Here is a 15,884-nt window from a genome sequence, read left to right as displayed (position 1 = left end):
ATCGGTACTCATTAATCTAAGATGTTTAACAGGCATTACCGGTATTAAGTTGTGGATTTGCCTGCAAATATTTAGCGGCAGCGTGTCTATGAACTTAATTTAAACTTAAGCTTTACGCCTTGCTTTCCTATTGATATGTCTACAAAGGCTTGTTCAGCTTCAGAGGGTTGTTCCTTTCTTCCTGCATCAATAAACAGCTCGTCTTCCTCTTTATCTGAGACATCATACACTGCATGCACGTGCATGCAGTCCTGCAAATTTTAGCGAAGTGGTTCAATTTACCACATTTTTTACACTGTCTTCCTTGGCTGGACATTGACTTTTTCCACCGTGTGCTTTGTTTCCACAGTAGCTGCACTTATGAATATGCATGTATGCGTCACTCGCTTCATAATCTATCGCTGCCGTCTCAATTGTGTAATACGTTTTTTGTTCGGCGTTCTTTGGAGCTCTTGCTTGTTGTCTGCATACTGCGTTCACAGTCAGTTCATGTGAGCCACTCGGAGTACATGCATTGAAGGTTCTCAGCTGTGCTTGTGCTATGTCGTGCAATCTTGCAATGTCCACGGCTTTATTTAATGTTAGCACAGACCCGGTACTTAAAAGTTTCTCTCGCACTTTTTCTGAGTTTGTGCCAAACACTAGCCCATCCATGACTATCTCATCTTCGTTTGTATAAGCACAGTCCTTCACTCACGAATATTTAGCGGCAGCGTGTCTATTGGATAGCTGCTGACGGACGGCCTTATATGGGCAGGCACTCAATTACGTGGGAGGCGTAATGATGAGGGACACAACTCCGCCTCACACGGCGACTGAGCTGCAGTCTATGGCCGTATATGTGTATGTAAGTAGGTTCCAGTTATGACCGTTACGTGTAGAATATCAAAATGAAACCTGCCTAACTTTTGTAAGTAAGCTGTAAGGAATGAGCCTGCCAAATTTCAGCCTTCTACCTACACGGGAAGTTGGAGAATTAGTGATGAGTCAGTGAGTCAGTCAGTGAGGGCTTTGCCTTTTATTAGTATAGAAGCCAAAAATGTGTTGTTTTTTTTTTGTTTGTTTTTTTTTGCTTGCATAGGGCAAGTCTCAGAACCTCTTCATATCACCTTTTTATTGAAATAAAAAGGCTGCTACTTTATCTGTCCTGCTTCAGATCATTTCATGTATATTATAGTGTCCATGAAGTTGTGTGCCTGAAGGTAAAAGTTTAAGTACAAGAAAACAGAATATTATTCAGAAAACAAGAATTGCTCCATCCTTAGTGCTTATTGAAACAAAACTTGACTACCCTCACTCTTCAGTAATTATCATTTATCAGGTTTAAAACAAAAAAGGGATTAGATTAACATATTTCTCTTATAAATTATGTTCAGCGTGTTTGGCACATGGAAGAAAAGTACCAGGGCTCCATTCCACACTGGAATGCTGTCTCTATTCCTTGCTCTCTCTGTTCTTCACCAGCTCATTGTTTCAGGCAAAGTTCTTATAGTTTCCCAAAGGAAGTACCCTGACTTTTTTACTTTCTCTGTATGGAAGTCCTCATTTTACAACCTTGTTCTGTTAGAAGTGTTAGCCACACAGATCAATGGTGTACAGGCTCTAACTATCACTAAATCGAAAGACAATATTTCCATGATTAAGTCATGGATGACAACAAGCCCATGTTTCAATTTGATGTAAATGTAATCAGTTTTCTTTTGATCATCCAGACATGTGGTCCTCTGGGACTTTAGTGACCTGAATGTTTTATTAAATTTAGTTTTTATTCTATTCTCTATTTTATATAGCACTGGGGTGGGGATTCAAATTTATATTTGAAATAAAATTTTGAAATTGATTAAAAAAAGAAGAAAACAAACATGGGTTTAAATACTGGAAACACATAATTCAGAAACATGAAGAAAACTTAAAACAAAGAGTGCAACGCATCTTAAACATTTTTAGTAGCCCTTCCTTTCACTAAATTCTTTGTTCCATCTTCGTCATTTTAAGAGTTTTTATCTGGAGGCTGAGTTTTCTAGTTACCACAGTGCCATTTTAAATAATGCCAACCAGATGGCATCCCATCGTTATTCTGAATGTGTCTTTTATTTTCTTATAAATTAATGCTATGTCATTACAAAAATTATTTTTGTTAATTTTGGAAATAATTTCCCACCATTATTATCGATCCTGCCATTTTGTGTTCCTATTGCCACAATGCATTGCCTATTATTATTAAAGTGATGGTTTATAAGATGCCAATGGGAGGCAATTTTCATCCATTACTAAGCAATTTTCTAAGCATTTCCAGTTTCAAATCAAGGCTATTTTAATGGCAATTTAATGATAGCACCTTCTGAGTATAATTTTGGTTTGTGCTCTGGTTTAGACAAAAGATAGGACTGATTTGTCTAATTTTGATTTTAGCACATTCTTGGCTTCATTTCTTTCTTCTGACCTGTCATTAATACCCCTTGTGGTCTACCTCTAATCCATCTTGGCAGTACAGCAACAATGCCATTGTTCTAAACAAATACCCACAGCCGCAAAATCAAGTCTTAGAATGCCTCAAACAGTAACAAAATAATGTTATGATGGTGTCGCATGTAACATTATAAACAGATGTGGCCTCACCAATGCATTTAAATAGATTAACAATATCCATAACTATAACCATAGCCATAGCTTGGACTGTAGACTACATGACCTGTATCTTGATCTTTTAAAGCTAGACAGTGTGACATCACACATACAGGTGCTGGTCATAAAATTAGAATATCAGGACAAAGTTGATTTATTTCAGTAATTCCATTCAAAAAGTGAAACTTGTATATTAGATTCATTCATTACACACAGACTGATGTATTTCAAATGTTTATTTCTTTTAATTTTGATGATTATAACTGACAACTAATGAAAGTCCCAAATTCAGTATCTCGGAAAATTAGAATATTGTGAAAAGGGTCAATATTGAAGACACCTGGTGCCACACTCTAATCAGCTAATTAACTCAAAACACCTGCAAAATCCTTTAAATGGTCTCTCAGTCTAGTTCTGTAGGCTACACAATCATGGGGAAGACTACAGACTTGACAGTTGTCCAAAAGACAACCATTGACACCTTGCACAAGGAGGGCAAGACACAAGAGGTCACTGCTAAAGAGGCTGGCTGTTCACAGAGCTCTGTGTCCAAGCACATTAATAGAGAGGCGAAGGGAACGACAAGATGTGGTAGAAAAAAGTGTACAAGCAATAGGGATAACCGCACCCTGGAGAGGATTGTGAAACAAAACCCATTCAAAACTGTGGGGGAGATTCACAAAGAGTGGACTGCAACTGGAGTCAGTGCTTCAAGAACCACCACGCACAGACGTATGCAAGACATGGGTTTCAGCTGTCGCATTCCTTGTGTCAAGCCACTCTTGAACAAGAGACAGCGTCAGAAGTGTCTCGACTGGACTGCTGCTGAGTGGTCCAAAGTTATGTTCTCTGATGAAAGTAAATTTTGCATTTCCTTTGGAAATCAAGGTCCCAGAGTCTGGAGGAAGAGAGGAGAGGCACAGAATCCACGTTGCTTGAGGTCCAGTGTAAAGTTTCCACAGTCAGTGATGGTTTGGGGTGCCATGTCATCTGCTGGTGTTGGTCCATTGTGTTTTCTGAGGTCCAAGGTCAATGCAGCCGTCTACCAGGAAGTTTTAGAGCACTTCATGCTTCCTGCTGCTGGCGAACTTTATGGAGATGCAGATTTCATTTTCCAACAGGACCTGGCACCTGCACACAGTGCCAAAGCTACCAGGACCATGGTATCCCTGTTCTTGATTGGCCAGCAAACTCGCCTGACCTTAACCCCATAGAAAATCTATGGGGTATTGTGAAGAGGAAGATGCAATACGCCAGACTCAACAATTCAGAAGAGCTGAAGGCCACTATCAGAGCAACATGGGCTCTCATAACACCTGAGCAGTGCCACAGACTGATCAACTCCATACCACGCCGCATTGCAGCAGTAATCCAGGCCAAAGGAGCCCCAACTAAATATTGAGTGCTGTATATGCTCATACTTTTCATGTTAATACCTTCCAGTTGGCCAACATTTCTAAAAATCCTTTTTTTGCATTGGTCTTAATTGATATTCTACTTTTCCGAGGCTTTTGCAGGTGTTTTGAGTTAATTAGCTGATTAGAGTGTGGCACCAGGTGTCTTCAATATTGAACCTTTTCACAATATTCTAATTTTCCGAGATACTGAATTTGGGACTTTCATTAGTTGTCAGTTATAATCATCAAAATTAAAAGAAAAAAACATTTGAAATACATCAGTCTGTGTGTAATGAATGAATCTAATATACAAGTTTCACTTTTTGAATGGAATTACTGAAATAAATCAACTTTGTCATGATATTCTAATTTTATGACCAGCACTTGTACATGCATGCACCCTAATAATGTGCAGTGTCACAACAAATAAACACAAAATATTTGGATCTCATGGTGCTGTAGAGTGGGGACAGGTTGTACGCTGGCCACCAATACAATGAAGAATATCACTGTATTCTATAAATGTGACAATCCAACTATAAACAGATAAAGGCACGGTAATAAATAGCAAAATTAACCAACATCTCTGAGTACAAAACTTCAGATTCCTGACATATATACAGTATGTAAAGGGGTATGTTTTATGGGTTGATGTTTCTGCCTCAAGTCTACCATAACAAAAAACAAGCTTTGATTTAGTGTGATTAATGTAACTTAGTTGTTTTTTAATATTATTTTTGTTAGCTTTGGTGTCTATTTAGGACTTTGACCCAAAATGCTTACTAGCAATGCATTTCTCAGAAACCTGAGCTAAATAAACAAGCAGGTAAAAAAGCAACTGATTAAATAACAGCCGTCTAATTGTTATAGACAACTTTGGCGTCTGGGCGCTGCAGTTTCTACTCATGCTGAGTTGTATGTTTGTTAAACCTTCTTCAGGTTGAATGAGTTTTATTCACAAGAAGCTATTTTCAATTTTCAACTCAATCTACATACCCCACTAAAGTTGGAATTTTGTTTTTGAGGTGATCGATAGGTGGCTTTGGAGATACATTTCGTTAATCTTTTCCTACTTCCAGGTCTACTGTATTCTAAGCACACTTCTTCTAGTATTTCTCCATACCCAGAATTACAGTAGGTGAAGTTGGCCTGAAAGTGGACAGATGCATTTTTGCAAGCTCTAAAACAAAGAAACATGGCTTCAAACTTGATATGCAGTAGTACTTATTCTTCTGTCACACCTACTTGTTGTAATTACATGTTGTTCTACGTATATTTTAGTATGTTATCTTGAATAATTTGTTATTAACATCTTGTTACCATTTTATTAATATAGACATGTTTTCATTCCTCTTGACTTTTGCCTGTCTTCTATTCAGGTCATGCATTTGCTTCTCCTGGTATTTTCCTTACTCATAAGAATCCTTGAATCTCACTACAATTAGGTCAAATCGATAACTCCGGGCTCTTCAGTTAGTAGAATCTTCTTCTTCCTTTTTTGCTATTGTCTTCCGTGTGCCTTTTTTTTTTTTGTAAATATTCCTCAAGATTTTTTGAGAATGTTTTTAACCATGGGTTTTGCTATGCCATTCTGTAAAACAACTGAGTAATTGCTGCAACATATACAGAATCCTCCACTGCAGGTGTAGAAGGCTGCAAGAATTGCCACACACCTCTTAACTAATTCCTTTCAATATCAAATTTGACTTTGCATTTATTTTTTGCAGTGTGCATGTTGCTGAGCACTTGTGAAATCATTGAAATAACATAAATTAATTTGGGTTAACATTGATTTGCTGTTTGGGGTGGGGGTGAGAATTCCATTGGAGACTAATTATTTAGATCTTTCCTCTCCAGCATCTACTAACACTATGTCCTAGTAAGATATCATAGCATGCAGAACTGAGGCAAAGACTTCAGTGGCTAAGTAGTTAAAATAAGAGGTTGCTGAAATATTTGACTTATTAGGGGTTACTCCATAGAGGGCCAATACCAGATCTTAAAAATGAAGAGGTTCTTGTCAAGTTTAGAACGGTTTCAGCATATCTTAAGAATTAAAAGACATAATCTGTCTATTAAGAGATACAGAGAAAGGATTCCTGAATCTTAACTGACATGATTGAGTCCGAGTTGCAAATTACAATAGCCAGTGGCTCAAGTGGTAGAGCGAAAAGAAAAGGAAATTATGGGAACAACCAAGAACCCGTCTTAATTGGATCTGATAGCTGCATTGTTGAATTGTCTGGAGAACAGAGGAAGAGTATATAGTGTTTATTATATTATTATAATTTAAATCTCATATTGTTATGAATTACAGTTTCACTGAAGGAAAAGTGAGTATGTGAGTCTCAAATTTTATTAATACGGCAAGTAGGCGCCAGTAATGCTTTTAATAGAGAATTAATCAAATGAGAATAACAAAAAGATTTAATCCAAAACAGAAAGAATAACAAAACTTTTTTTTTGTTACTTTTTATTAATTTTATTGCAATCCATACAAATCAATCAAGTTTTTACAAAAAGAAATTTTTTTTTTTTACCGTGTCCTGTTTGGCTGTGAAGCAATCAGAATTGATGTCTGAATGCTGGCGACTAGCCTTACAGTTTTTCTCTCAGGTGGAGCGTTACAGCTTCTGCTGACGTCACGCCTGATACCAAAACTTTATTTAAAAATATTTTTAGATGTTTTAAGATTCGAACCGGACACGGAGACAAAAGTGAAAGAAAAGAAGAGAGAAGGAAGAGATGGAGGTAAAGGGGGAGGGGGGGGTTTCGTATAGAATAAACAATAAATGAACCAGAATCCGCTTCTAGAAAAAAAAAAAAAATACAAAAAGAAAAATTGAGTTAAGCACAGATCGATCCCCACCCCTGAGAGAGAGAGCAAGCCAAACAGCGTGAAATTTAAGGCTTGTAAACATACCTAAATTAATAAATTCTCTGCACTTTATGAGCTTATTTTAAAATATTACTGATTAGATCCTGTCATGTTTTGAAAAAAGTCTGTATGGATTCTCTAACTGAGTATTTGATTTTTTCCAATTTCAAATAATATAACACATCGGTTTCCCACTGACTTAAAAGAGGAGAGTTTGGGTTCTTCCAGTTTATCAGAATGAGTCTGCGTGCCAAGAGTGTAGTGAATGCAATCACAATTTGTTTGTCTTTCTCCACATTAACCCCATCTGGAAGAACCCCAAACACAGCAGTTAATGGGTTAGGAGGGATTGTGAGACCAAGGCTGTCTGACAGGTAATTAAAAATGTTTGTCCAGAATAATGTTAATTTGGAGCAGGCCCAGAACATGTGACCTAGTGAGGCTGGGGCTTGGTTGCAACGTTCGCAGGTTGGATCATGCCCTGGAAACATTTTGGAGAGTTTTAGTCGAGACAGATGTACTCGATATATAATTTTGAGTTGTATAATTGTATGCTTTGCGCATATGGAGCTTGAGTGAATTCTCTGCATTGCTACTTTCCACTCCTTTTCTGATATGTTAATTGAGAGATCTTTTTTCCAGTGTCCTCTTGGATCTTTGAAAGGGAGGGATTGTAAACTGATTTTATATATTGTAGAGATGGAGTCTAAGTCCTTGAGATTAAGCAATATTTTTTCCAGCATGGATGAGGGTGCAAGATGAGGAAAATCTGGAAGGTTCTGTTTAACAAAGTTCCTGATTTGAAGATAGTGAAAGAAATGTGTAGCTGGAATGTTAAATTTGGAATGTAATTGTTCATAGGATGCAAAGACGTTGTCTATATAAAGATCTCTAAGCAAGTTAATTCCAAATTTTTTCCAGATATTAAAAACTGCATATGTTTGCGAAGGTTGAAAGAGGTGGTTCTCTTGCAGAGGTGCCACAGATAGAAGCTTCTCCATCTTAAAATGCTTTCTACATTGGTTCCAGATTCTAAGTGAGTGGAGCACAATTGAGTTATTAGTATATTGCCGATAACGTGTGTTAACTTAAACAAATTCTAATTTCTTCAAAACTGTATCCAAAAGAAAAAGAAGAGTTAAACTGGATTGATTAATTACATTTCATGGAAAGAGTGAATTTTTTCTCAAGCCATTCCTTTAAGGAAACCTATCTCTTTAAAAATATACTGTACCTAATAGAGACTACAACAACCAGACTCCCAAAACCAAAATTCTAAACAAAACAGAAATTCTTCACTTAACAAGAAAATACAAAATGTAATAATCTCAGTATCACATAATACACTGCCATGCCGCTTGCACTTTAGAAAAGGTCATCAGTCTGAAGCTAAGCATGGTCAGGCCTGGCCAGTACTTGGATGGGAAAAGCTTGGCTTGCTGCTGGAGAGCAGGGGGTGCTTACCCTGTGATGTGAATGGGGATCGCAATGCTCCAGTGCAGTGATGGGGACACTGTGCTGTAAAAATGGCACTATTCTTTGGATGACTCTCTGTGGTCATAAAAGATCCCTGGACATCCTTCCACGCTAAACTGCCTTCCATGGCCTAGTCATTCTGGTCCCCTAATCATCCCCTGTCTCTAACTGGCTATCTCTCTCACCAATTCACCACATTAGTAGTGGTTCAAGTGGCTCCCCTCTCACTATGTAAAGCATTTTGAGTAGTGAGAAAAGTGCTATGTACATGTAAAGGATTATTATCATTAAAGATAACCAGTTATATGGTCACAACCTGCCAAACATACTGTATATATGTACTTTAGCCAAAGTATTGTTAAGTAAAGCACTTCTGAAAAACGCTGCTGTGTGGAACATAACAGGATTTAGTTATTGAATTGGAAACCAACCAACCCCTCCAGCCTCCTGTTTAGGAGTATCATGGACTTGTATGAAATCTCTTACTTTAATCTTTCATTTTTTATTTCTTTATAAGAATCTACAGAAATATAACTGATTGTGATCACTAATGGAAACAAAGAAGTACTTTCAGATCTCTGTTAAAACACAATAAAATGGAAATGGGTATTTTATAGACTCTGGTTATATATAATATTTTTTTTATTTAATGATGTGAATTTTATTAGTATTTGACAGCTGCTTTCTATTGATATGATGCTATTGTTGGTTGCAAATGCATATTTTGTAAACTGAAGCCAATGAAAAGGTAAAGCTCTTGTTCTATCAGTAGAATAACAAAGTGAAAAAATTTAAACCAGTGTGTTAAAAAATTGTTCTTCCAGAAAAAGTTGGGGGTTATAGATTGAGAGGCATTGCATTCAATTATAAATGAGAAATTTGTCCATAATTAGCCAGAAGTATTAAATTTGTAAAACTGGGCCTTTTAATAAAGGGACAATTCCTTAAAATTCATGCAAAAGGTTAGTTGAATAGATAGATAGATAGATAGATAGATAGATAGATAGATAGATAGATAGATAGATAGATAGATATGAAGGCACTATATGATAGATAGATAGATAGATAGATAGATAGATAGATAGATAGATAGATAGATAGATAGTTTTTCACACCTATCTATCTATCTATCTATTTGCCCCCTTCCTGATTTCTTATTCTTTTGCATGTTTGTCACACAAAATGTTTCTGATCATCAAACACATTTAACCATTAGTCAAATATAACACAAGTAAACACAAAATGCAGTTTTTAAATGATGGTTTTTATTATTTAGGGAGAAACAAAAATCCAAACCTACATGGCCCTGTGTGAAAAAGTAATTGCCCCCTTGTTAAAAAATAACCTAACTGTGGTGTATCACACCTGAGTTCAATTTCGTAGCCACCCCAGGCCTGATTACTGCCACACCTGTTTCAATCAAGAAATCACTTAAATAGGAGCTGCCTGACACAGAGAAGTAGACCAAAAGCACCTCAAAAGCTAGACATCATGCCAAGATCCAAAGAAATTCAGGAACAAATGAGAACAGAAGTAATTGAGATCTATCAGTCTGGTAAAGGTTATAAAGCCATTTCTAAAGCTTTGGGACTCCAGCGAAACACAGTGAGAGCCATTATCCATATGGCAAAAACATGGAACAGTGGTGAACCTTCCCAGGAATGGCCGGCCTACCAAAATTACCCCAAGAGCGCAGAGACGACTCATTCGAGAGGTCACAAAAGACCCCAGGACAACGTCTAAAGAACTGCAGGCCTCACTTGCCTCAATTAAGGTCAGTGTTCACGACTCCACCATAAGAAAGAGACTGGGCAAAAATGGCCTGCATGGCAGATTTCCAAGATGCAAACCACTGTTAAGCCAAAAGAACATTAGGGCTCGTCTCAATTTTGCTAAGAAACATCTCAATGATTGCCAAGACTTTTGGGAAAATACCTTGTGGACTGATTTTGACAAAAGTTAAATTTCTTTGGAAGGCAAATGTCCCGTTACATCTGGCGTAAAAGGAACACAGCATTTCAGAAAAAGAACATCATACCAACAGTAAAATATGGTGGTGGTAGTGTGATGGTCTGGGGTTGTTTTCCTGCTTTAGGACCTGGAAGGCTTGCTGTGATAGATGGAACCATGAATTCTACTGTCTACCAAAAAATCCTGAAGGAGAATGTCCGGCCATCTGTTCGTCAACTCAAGCTGAAGCGATCTTGGGTGCTGCAACAGGACAATGACCCAAAACACACCAGCAAATCCACCTCTGAATGGCTGAAGAAAAACAAAATGAAGACTTTGGAGTGGCCTAGTCAAAGTCCTGACCTGAATTCTTCCAGAGTGCTGTAAAAGACTCATTGCAAGTAATCGCAAATGCTTGATTGCAGTTATTGCTGCTAAGGGTGGCCCTACCAGTTATTAGGTTCAGGGGGCAATTATTTTATCACACAGGGCCATGTAGGTTTGGATTTTTTTTTCTCCCTAAATAATAAAAACCATCATTTAAAAACTGCATTTTGTGTTTACTTGTGTTATATTTGACTAATGGTTAAATGTGTTTGATGATCAGAAACATTTTGTGTGACAAACATGCAAAAGAATAAGAAATCAGGAAGGGGGCAAATAGTTTTTCACACCACTGTAGATAGATAGATAGATAGATAGATAGATAGATAGATAGATAGATAGATAGATAGATAGATACTTTATTTACCCCCTCATTGAAAAATATACAGAAACAAATAACAGACCCCCTTTTATATACACACCAGAATGACTAAAAAAGAAATAAAAATGTCTGCCTTGGCTAAAGATAAAAAGGGCAGTCACAGCAGTGAGGCATTATAAAGTACTCTATTAAGAAAGGAGTTTATTAAGTTTATTACATGAGAGTAGGCTTAGCTCTAAATGAAAATTTCTCAAGGATGAGTCCACAAGTTTATTTTTTTAATTTCATTACATTAATAGCACAGCACACTGCATCTGATTTGGCTACTTTTTTGTAATTCAATACTTTGATTATGGAGACAGTACTTCTTGTGAAAATGACTTATTTGGGTCACTATAGAAATATGTTTTGTTTTTTTGTTCCAGTGTCTGTAAATGGCAGGGCCTGGTATCATAATAAATGCCTTTTTTCATATGGCAGTACCACAAAATTAATAAATATAATACCACAATAGCTATTAATGTAGTGTTACCCCACAACAACTATATTTTGCAAGCTCAGATTTATAAACAGCATTTAAATAGCTTTTCAGACAAGTGGTATTTGCTGGTTTCTGAAGGACAAAGAAACAAAAAGTATCAGGAAACATTTTTGATTAGTTTTTATTCAATGCCAGAGAAAGGAGAAAACTAACCCCATCAATAAACAGGTTTACAGAAACAAGAGCATAGGTTGGGATTACTGGACACACTAACTATTGTACAGTCTGGTATAATAAATCTCATATTGTATTCAAAATAAGAAACATGAATGAATAAAATATCTTGCCTGGTCCATAGGCTTGTCAATCTCAAATATAAAATTGTGTTCTAACCTTGGAATTCCTGTTGCCAGCAATTTGATTCAAAGCTGCTCTCTTTCATAAGTAAAGAAAATGAAACACTTACTTCACTATCAAAGCAATGACAGGCATCTGTTTTCAGCTTGGCAAAAACAAATAACTTTTTTCTCACATGAATGAACACCAATGCTGTGGTGTCGGCCACTTGTATAATGTTGTTTGATTATGTTCATTTCTTTCTTTTATATTTATAATATGAAAACTGACATAACAGCATGAATTGAAATCGTGTTGTACTTTTACTATGCATAAGCAGGTCTGTTCTCAATTAGAGGAAAGCTTTTGGTCTTTGCATGTGCATAGTAATGTGGTAGTCGGCACTTGCCTGTATCTCGGACATATGCTTTGCCTGGAATGAGAAATTCTCATTTTGTTGAAGATAAAAATAAGAATACTGTAACATATTGTTATGTTTGAAATTTCACAGAATGGTATTTATTTTTCTGTAAAGAAGTACTCCATCCAAAAATGATATGTTTGTGTATGTTACCCCAATTGTAGTGATGGCTGAGGAAAAAAATGAATCTCATGTTTTCATGCAGAATGAGGGAAAACAGTTTATGATAAAATGGACTGTAATGGTGACCTGTTTGTTCAACTGTAAATGATGTGAAAAATGTCCATGGAAAAAGAGAAAAAAAATCGTGTTACTTGTGTTGCATTATTCATATATTTGTTACCCAGTAAAATGCTCAAAAGATGCAAAACATTTTAATAAATTATTAATACTGCCTAAAAATCAATGTAGAAGGTAAACCAGAAAAGTGCATTCCCATAATTGTATACTTTTGCATTGAAGACCTGCCTCTCCCCCTCGTTCATTGTTCAAGACTCCCGTCTTCAATTCAAAAGCACAGAATTATGATAATGCACCTTTCCTGCTTACCTGTAACATGTAGATTTTTTTCATAGACATTTTAATATTGTTTGCTCATGTTTAGTGCTGGACACCATCCACTTCCATTAAAGAAATAACTTTATTAGCTCCATTACGCTTGAAAACACAAGATTCCAGTTTTTTCTTGGCCATCGCTATAAACCACAGAGCATTAAAAACATTTTTAAAAAATAATTTTTGGGTGGAGTATTTTTTTTTAATATTATGCCATATGCCAGATAATTATTTGTGTCGTTATTAACTTTTTATCATTATATTTGTGGCATCATTGTGCCACCATTTTGTTTGCCACCATTTTCAACATTTTTTTTAATACATTCTGCCATGTTCTTTTTGGTAAAGGTGCCTGTTACTAGTCAGGTGTACCGATGATGATGATGATGATGAAGCATGACATCTTCATTCTACTCCTATAATAAATGTTGTCACGCTTGGGATAAAATCAAGAGAATGACCTGACAAAAGTCTTATACTAGAGTAAATCCGAATCAAAGAATAATTGGGGCTTAGTTCAGTTATGAAGTTTGAGTTTAATTTGATTACTAAGTCCAACTGAATCCCATTCTTTAACCTATGCCCTTGTTTTGACCATTCTTTCTGAATATCCAAAAACAAACCTAATTTCTCTGTTGAGAAAAATGTATATTTCAAGTCCATTTGGACGTGTCCTTTTTCAAAAGAACTCAACAGCTTAATTAAATAATTTGTAATCACATTCTCTTGTGCTGAAGCTCATTTGAAATATCTTGAATTGGCAGCTACAGAAGAGGAGTGTGCTGTATGAATGAAATTAATTTCGTGGACTGTTTCATTACATCATTTAAATGAAGGAGAAGAAATAAGCCATGTTATGTTACAGCCAAAGTTGCTTATTGACATTCAAAATTATTCAGTAGAAAAAAGTCTTTTCTCCTGTACCTGAATTTCTAGAATCGAATGTCCAATGCCCCTGGACTCTTTCTTGGCTCTAGTGAGCAGACGGTACACACACCACCTTTGTTGTATCTCTGACACTTTTTAAAAAGCTCATTATTCCTGAACCTCCTGTTCCCCTTTCCTCTAAAGCAGAAGGGGCCTTCAACAAGATATTATCATTACTGGTGGCCTTCTTCCTTATGTCACGAGCTTTAGCTGCTGGTACAAGTATGAAATTGGTCACAATTATAATATGCTGGTTCCTTAGCTTTACAAGTTGAGAAACACAGTTGTTGAAGGCCTCTTGAAGTTTTGGTTTCCTGCTGTCCACAATATATTGTTGTAAAGATGGGCTGGAGGCAATATCCTGTATTAGCTGTCTGTGAGATGGTGGCATGTAATCCTGCATCCTATTCAAAAAATTCCCTGTTGAAAATATAACAATTTTAGAAATAAAGAAAGAAATCTTATTCAAGTATGCAGCAAAAATTAACACTGGAAAAAAAACATCCTTTCCAACAGAAAACCAGAGATGCTGGTGCACCATGCTGAGTACAGCCAGTTGCACACACACGTTCACATGAGCAGTTTAGAATCACCAGTTGGCCTGACACCATGTCTTTAGATGATGAGAGGTCACTGCTTTTTGTATCACCCGTAGACACAGTCAAGACACTAGTTTGAAATGATATGCTTTTAGAAATAGCAGTGACATCTGCATTGAAAAATATTTAATTTGCGACTGATATTAAATATCATATCATATAAAGTATCACATCATATAAAAAGGGAAAAGAAAAATGAAGGTTTGGATGAGAAAATCTGTGTTTTTATAGCTATTGCTGGAAATGAACATACATTACTAGAGGAGAGGCTTACCTTTCCTTGGTGAATAAGAAGAGTGTAATGACTGTATATGAGATCAGACTAAAAGTTAGCTGAAGTGTGCTGTCCATTTTTAAGGGAAATGCCAAAGCAATTCCTACTATTTTATTTAAACAGAGTACATACAAGGGGGGACTCAAAACTTCCCATGATCAGTCAATAGAGCAGGAGTAGGGTGTAGTATTCAAATATGCTTCCCAGTATTGTATGCCTACAAGTCTGGCTAAGCAGTCCGACGAGTGCCATGTTCTGAGTTGACTGAGTGCATGTTTCTGCCATTTACTCTACAATCACACAGATGACTTTGTAGATTTTTTTTTTTTCCTCCAAGCCACCATGGCAGATTTTCAAGAGACAATGATGATCATGCTTTTTAACGTTTTTCCCATGAACAGACTGTGAATCAGTGACATTACATTGAACTGCTGAGGCGTCTACTGGAAAGCATTGCCGGAGATGGCTGGGGTGGCGACCCAGCTAGGACGCCCAGGAGGACCGGAGGAGGGCTTACGCCTTCCCCAGACCATGTAGGGGTGACCGCCCTGGTTCCTTTGGGGGCCACGGGTACAGAGCTTTGAAGCTCCTGTAGGGGCCTGTGGTCACCGCCAGGGGGCGCTCCTGTGCCTTTGGAGCCCTGGATCTCAGCACTTCCGCCACACCCGGAAGTGCTGGGGGGAAGAGGCTCGGGGACACCCGGAGTGCTTCTGGGTACACAGCCGGTGCTTCTGCCACACAGGGGCATGTCGGCGGAAGGTTACCTGAGGACACCTGGAGCACATCCGGGTGGCTATAAAAGGGGCCGCCTCCCTTTATGTGATGGCTGGAGTCGGGAGTGTAGAGGACGACGTCTTAGGAGGAGGCAAAGAGGCTGCCTGAAGAAAGGACTTGTGGCCAGGACTTTGGGGGACTTTTGGGGTTGCTGCACTTTACATAATGGACTTAAATAAACATGTGTTGGGTGACGTCAACGTGTCCGCCTGTCTGTGTCTGGGCCGGCTTCCACAGCATCAGGGAAAAAAAAAACATCTGGAGAAATGGTGGATGCAAGAGTGAGCGCTGCATAATGACACCTCACTTGCACACACCATGTTGTCAGTCATGGAGTTATTGAGCAAAAACATGTGGTTGTTGTTGCTTCACACTCCCCATATCCACCAGGTCTAACTCCCTGTGGCTTCTTTTTGTTTTGAGAATTAAGGCTGAGACTGAAGTGAAGTGAAGAAGATTTGCTATCGTGGAAGAAAACCAGCAAA

General features: G+C 37.4%; 1 protein-coding gene across 1 annotated transcript in view; it reads right to left on the bottom strand.

Moving 5' to 3' along the window:
• Positions 1 to 11,244: 11,244 nt before the first annotated feature.
• Positions 11,245 to 15,884, bottom strand: part of ido1 (indoleamine 2,3-dioxygenase 1) — a 70,789-nt gene continuing 66,149 nt past the window's right edge. Inside the window, exon 11 of the mRNA XM_039769591.1 lies at positions 11,245 to 14,172. Coding sequence (XP_039625525.1) covers positions 13,799 to 14,172 — 374 coding nt within the window. The 3' untranslated portion in view covers positions 11,245 to 13,798. The remainder of the gene's footprint in view (positions 14,173 to 15,884) is intronic.

Source organism: Polypterus senegalus, chromosome 11 (assembly GCF_016835505.1).
Source record: "Polypterus senegalus isolate Bchr_013 chromosome 11, ASM1683550v1, whole genome shotgun sequence".
Taxonomy (NCBI): domain Eukaryota; kingdom Metazoa; phylum Chordata; class Cladistia; order Polypteriformes; family Polypteridae; genus Polypterus; species Polypterus senegalus.
This window is presented reverse-complemented; position numbering and strand designations above follow the sequence as displayed.